Source organism: Lactuca saligna, chromosome 4 (assembly GCF_052625555.1).
Source record: "Lactuca saligna cultivar CGN05327 chromosome 4, ASM5262555v1, whole genome shotgun sequence".
In the NCBI taxonomy this organism is placed as follows: Eukaryota; Viridiplantae; Streptophyta; class Magnoliopsida; order Asterales; family Asteraceae; genus Lactuca; species Lactuca saligna.
Window position 1 is genome coordinate 9,217,958 of NC_136420.1, and position 5,763 is coordinate 9,223,720.

General features: G+C 31.9%; 2 protein-coding genes across 2 annotated transcripts; one reads left to right on the plus strand and one right to left on the minus strand.

Annotated features, from left to right (window-relative positions):
- The first annotated feature begins 1,447 nt into the window (after nucleotides 1-1,447).
- Nucleotides 1,448-2,879, plus strand: LOC145041168 (uncharacterized). The gene is made up of 2 exons (XM_078989119.1): nucleotides 1,448-2,080; nucleotides 2,281-2,879. Exons 1-2 carry the CDS (start codon nucleotides 1,551-1,553, stop codon nucleotides 2,741-2,743), a joined length of 993 nt encoding a protein of 330 aa, XP_078845245.1. The 5' UTR covers nucleotides 1,448-1,550; the 3' UTR covers nucleotides 2,744-2,879.
- Nucleotides 2,880-3,945: 1,066 nt separating this feature from the next.
- On the minus strand, nucleotides 3,946-4,762 carry LOC145041170 (thioredoxin H2-like). The gene is made up of 3 exons (XM_078989120.1): nucleotides 4,522-4,762; nucleotides 4,313-4,435; nucleotides 3,946-4,228 (listed from the first exon to the last, which is right to left on the minus strand). The coding sequence occupies exons 1-3, from the start codon at nucleotides 4,633-4,635 to the stop codon at nucleotides 4,097-4,099; spliced, it is 369 nt and encodes a 122-aa protein (XP_078845246.1). The 5' UTR covers nucleotides 4,636-4,762; the 3' UTR covers nucleotides 3,946-4,096.
- Between the last annotated feature and the right edge of the window lie 1,001 nt (nucleotides 4,763-5,763).

The following is a 5,763-nucleotide window of genomic DNA, read 5'->3' on the forward strand; positions in this document are numbered from 1 at the left end:
GAGGCATGATCCTGATTCCTAAAACCGTTGAAGCCAATAAAACAAGAACCAAAATCGGTTTTTTTTTTTGTATGTGTGTGTAAAATGAAGAATTATTCGAAAATTCGTGCATCACCATTGATATTAAATTAGACTACGAATTGACTTGCAAAGATTTTCTTAAGATCGGATCACATCTATTGATCAATTATTTAATAGTTCAACAACTGAGTTAATAAATACACATCTTCCATTATTTCAAAATAAAACCATTAAACATTAAATTCGACTAAATGTGTCTTAATTTTTTGAAAATAAAGTTATTGTGTTTCAAATAAATACATCAATATCTATCTTCGTTGTTTCAAAATAGAAATCATTTTTCATTTTAGGTAAAGTTTTTATCTGAACTTAATTATTTACGCTTTCGTGATAACCACATAACAATGAAACTACAAGGCACTCATTCTGTTTAATAACTTTTCTTATTTTGGTCGCTTTTAGTGACAAAAAAGTAAATTATAGAATACCACGAAAACGGAAACGTAAATGAGATGAGAAACTTTGAGCAATTTAAGCCAATTAAACAGGGATTTTAGATACTCTCTTTAAGTTTTTAGCCCAAAAAAGCCACATTTTTTGGTTATGTTATAAAAAGTATTTTATGGACAATATGGAATGGACAGTTCCTAGTTTATTTGAAAATAAGTAAATTCTTTGATATTTATTTCTGCTGTGTAACATTAAGATTTTAGATTCTTAGGCCAATAAACTAGTTTATAAATTAACTCACTTTAATTTATTTTTGATATAAAAATAATTTATCATAGTTTATAAATCATCTTAAGATAACTCATAAACTAGCTTATAAATTAAAAAGCAGTTGAAAATCATTACATTACATCACTAAAATTTCAGCCGAAAAATATATAACGATATGACATCCTAACTTACTTTATTGAAAATCATTAGATCACTTCCTACTAATAACTTTAAAAACAATACTTAATCTGTTATATATATATATATATATATATATATATATATATATATATATATATATATATATATATATATATATATATATATATATATATATATATATATATATATATATATATAATAAATTGATATGAAACATTTGAAAATGAAATTGACCCAAATTCACATCTCATTTCAAAAAATATACTATATATTTAGAATCCCATCCCACTAGTGATCTTGTCATAAAATTAATTTTAGAAAACTTTTGTTATTAAACTAAAAAAAAAAAAAAAAAAAAAAAAAAAAAAAAAAAGTGTTGTATTTATTTAACAGAAGAAAATTTAGTAAAATCGTAGAAATTGAGGCGTACATGTAACTCTAACATAGCCCACCCTCACTGTCAAGAACACGTTAATTATTTAACGACCGGCCGACACGCCGTGATTTGTCCGTCTAATCGTTGCCACCTATACATTGTGATCCACATATCATATAGATATCACCGTTCATATTCATATATACATATACATACATACCCAAATTCTTCATTTTGTTCGAGAATTTTTGGGGGAAATCAAAATTAAATCATGGGTGTCGATTACTACAACATACTCAAAGTCAATCGCACAGTTAGCGATGAAGATTTGAAGAAAGCGTACAAGAAATTGGCCATGAAATGGCATCCTGACAAGAACATTGCTTCCACTGATGATAAAGTCGCTGAATCCAAGTTTAAGCAGATATCTGAGGCGTATTATGTCCTCAGCGACCCCAAAAAGCGTCAGATCTATGATTCATACGGGGAGGAAGGTCTCAAATCGGGCCAATTTGATGAATCGTCTCCTACTTATAGAGGCACAACCAAACCCACCTCGAGATTTAGGTTTGATCCGCGTGATGCAGATGAGATTTTCGCTGAATTTTTCTACGGATCTGATGCTGGCGGCGGCGGTGGGAAGAAGAAGGGGAATCCAGCTGGAGTGTTGAAGAATTCTAATCAAAAGAGTGTGAGGAAAGCGGAGACGGTGGAGAATAAACTTAGTTGTAGTTTGGAGGAGCTTTATAAAGGTTCCAAACGTAAAATGCAGATTTCGAGAATTGTTCTTGATGATTCCGGGTATGGCCTTTTAATCCAACATACTTTTTCACCTCTCGCATCAAATTTAAGTTTAGGATTCCATTGATGAACATTTTTCTCAACTAATCCCTTGAAATTGTGTTTTTGCTACTGCATCTGCATTGCTGAATTCTTCTGTTTTCAGAAACGGAATTAGATCTCTTATTTCTAAAACATTAGTATTGGAGTTGCAATTGCAGCAAACCAGGGACTCTCGAAGAGATATTGCCGATACACATCAAACCAGGCTGGAAAAAAGGAACCAAGATCACATTCCCGGAAAAGGGCAACCAAGAACCCGGAGCTGCTCCCGGAGATCTTATCTTCGTTGTAGACGAGAAGCCTCATGACGTTTTCAAACGAGATGGAAACGATCTAGTCTTCACCAAACGAATCACACTCTTGGAAGCTCTCACCGGAAGAACAATCAAGGTGGTGACGTTGGACGGCAGACAGCTCATGATTCCGTTGACCGAAGTGATCAAACCAGGCCACGAGGAAGTGATTCAGAACGAAGGAATGCCAATTTCTAAAGAACCTGGTAAGAAAGGGAACCTGAGGATCAAGATCGATATCAAATTCCCTTCAAGGCTCACCGGAGACCAGAAATCAGATCTGAAAAGGGTGTTGGGAGGTGGCGGAGGAAGCAGAGTTGATGACTAATTTCCGTTGTGAAAACTGTGAGTACCTTACCTCTAACCGTTGACAATGGAAGCACTATCAAATGTACATAAATGAGTAACTTTGTTGGTATTATCAGAGAGATAATTGTGCATAGTAGAAATACTTTCAAGTCTTATTTGATCTTAAGCTAACTTAATAATCTCTATTATCTGTATATTGAATTTCTAAGTTTGGGGGGATTCAACACATTTTGTGTTCTAAGTTATCCCTGTTCTTTGTTTAACTAGTTATTTATTGCCTACTAAACCATTATTGATTCTTCTTCTTTATGCAAAATATGGAAATTTTGGCCTCGTGTTTTGTATATAACGGTTTTATCGGCTTGATGGAAATAAAAAACAATGTTTTTTTTTTCTGTTTCTATTTCTATTACTACGAGTATTAATTACAAATTTTTTTTACCATAATTAAATGGGAAATGCATTTATTATGAAGATTAATAACACAAGTTATAAAATCCCTTTATTGATTTCTTTTTAGATCATTTTTGGGTATTTTTGTCACGGGATTTTCAGTTTATTGGTTGTGTGTGTATCTAATAAAGTTTTATGTTGTATTATCAAATTGCTCCAAGATTAGGTTCTTTTGTTCCATTTTAGTAAGATATTTGATTTTTTTTTAATTGGAAAACATTACAATGAGATGATATATGGTTGAATGTTGAGTTAGATTGGATTGGTTGTGAATGCTGATAAACTATCTTATTTTTTTTATTTATTGTAGTGTAGTGTTTGTTAATGCTTGATACCATAAGTTTATAAATTAGCTTTTTAGAAAGCTATTTGAAATGACTTAAGTAGCTTTTAAAAAGTTATTTGAGATGTTTTATCAATAAGTTATAAGGGTTTTTCCATGAATTTTCCATATATACCATAACATGTTCGTTTCCTTTACTCTTTATGTCAATTTTATAAGTGTATTAGTTCTGTTACTTTATCAACTAGCTTGTTATATAAAGTTGGCATTTTCATATAGTATTAGTATTAATCCCGATTTTATTATACCTTTAGATCTTCGATTATAAAGTTATGTAAACCGAGTGCTTTTAGTTGATAAAAATTTCCTTGTAGAAGGTGTAATCATGCTTGATTAATGTCTTCTCGATAATTCATACACATATTCCATACACAACAACAGTAACGATTAGTTTCTTATTACCAAAAAATCATCTTATACACATATTAATCAACACTCAAATACTTTTATTAATAGTCACACAATATGTTGTCTAGAGAAATCACGACTCAAGAATGGAAGTACTTAAAAACTTTATTCAAACATTAAAATAGCACAATCGTGATTTGTTGTATATCATTAACACATGTATCGATTTCAAAACCTGTGTTTCTCAATCATCCTCTGAAGTTCATCTTTCTTAACCCCAACAATCCTTTCACGTTCTTTCCCTTTCTTCACCAATACAAACGTAGGCATCGCCTGTACTTCAAAATCCTTAGCGACATCCTGTTCATTCCAAAATCCTTCAAAAATTCAAAAACCCTAATCCCAATTTCAACAATCATAATCATCAGGAATTGAACAACTTACAGGTAACTCATCGACATCGATCTTGATAAACTCCACGTCTGAAAACTCAACTGCTAAATCATGAACAGCAGGTTCGATAAACTTGCAAGGGCCACACCAGGCTGCTGAGAAATCAATCACCATCTACAGGTTCCATGGTATGTAGAACTTCAATCATCTTCTCAAAATATCATATAATCGTACTCAGAAATCATACCAAGGTTTCTTACCAGTTTGTTGGATGTTCTAGAGCTTTGAAATTGTGTATTCCAGTTATCTAAAGAATGAACCGAAATTACTTTTCCATCGTCTGATCTTTGTTTTGAGGAGATCTGAGCTCCCATGGTTCTTGTTTCTTGAGTATGATTTGAGTTCTTGTAAACATATATATGTATGTGTGTGTATATATATACAGATTGGAAACTGAATTCAGGAGTGGGAGATCTGTTTTAGATCATAACATGGTATACGATTCTTTTTTCAATTTGTAGTTGCTAATGAATTCGAACCGTTGGTTTTTAAACTAGTGAAAAGTACTTGGAAGCATAAAGGTTGTATGATCTTTTTTAGTTGTACTCCATTTGTTCGTGTGCATCTATTCAAGGTAAGTGCTTGATGTGATAACTTATTTTGATGGACTAGAATAAGATTCTGGTTGTTAATTTCACGTGTACAAGTCCATGATTCATCATTAAGGTAATCAATCAAACTATGTGGCATTTCGCTTTTGTTTAAGTGTTCACATTTTACTTCCTCCCCCATTATCTGTCTTCATCTCTTTTTGCAGATTCTCTGATTTGGAGGCTCCTTTATTTATCTTTATGTCTTACTGTTCAATTTGAGTTACTCTCTATGTTTGCCTCTTTTCAGGTTTTAGGTTGCTCATGACAGATATCAACTGAAAAAACTATCATAAGCAACGGGATTTTTATGTTCACATAATATCATTATTTCAATGATATTTTATTAACAAAAACAAATAGTTTGTTACCGATTTATGATATTTTTTTTTAGAACAATGGTATTTTGTAAAAACAAAAACAAATAGCGTGTTACCCTTTATGACATTAACCGTTCTCCATTCTTGAAATCTGATTTCCCTTGGGGGACCGAGGGCATAAGATTCTTTGTAACATTCTACGATTAGAATATTTACCATAATGTTTTGGGACCCGCGACATCGTATTCTTCATAAGCTTTTTTTTTATAATTTATATACCATTTTAGTATATTTTCTTAGAACTCAAACCTGCAATAATCGTAAGACTACTTAAAGAGTCGAAGACTTGTTTGTGTATAAATCTTAGGGGATTAAAATATAGACCAATCCTTGGATGTAAACTAGTTGCGCCGCTAAGGGCATCTCCTACACTGTTTTTTGTAGTATATCAACAAATTTGGTGTTATATTATTTCTTTACGACAAACTGATATAACATCTTCAGGTGTCATTTTTAGTCTCTCGTCTTTCAT

Bases quoted from the DNA above. Each gene is read 5' to 3' on its own strand.
- LOC145041170 (XM_078989120.1), bottom strand. From the start codon at position 4,635: ATGGGAGCTCAGATCTCCTCAAAACAAAGATCAGACGATGGAAAAGTA. The intron at 4,436-4,521 runs GTAAGAAACCTT...TGGAACCTGTAG, and splicing joins CTAGAACATCCAACAAACTG to ATGGTGATTGATTTCTCAGC. The intron at 4,229-4,312 runs GTAAGTTGTTCA...TGGAATGAACAG, and splicing joins TCGATGTCGATGAGTTACCT to GATGTCGCTAAGGATTTTGA.
- LOC145041168 (XM_078989119.1), top strand. From the start codon at position 1,551: ATGGGTGTCGATTACTACAACATACTCAAAGTCAATCGCACAGTTAGC. The intron at 2,081-2,280 runs GTATGGCCTTTT...TTGCAATTGCAG, and splicing joins ATTGTTCTTGATGATTCCGG to CAAACCAGGGACTCTCGAAG.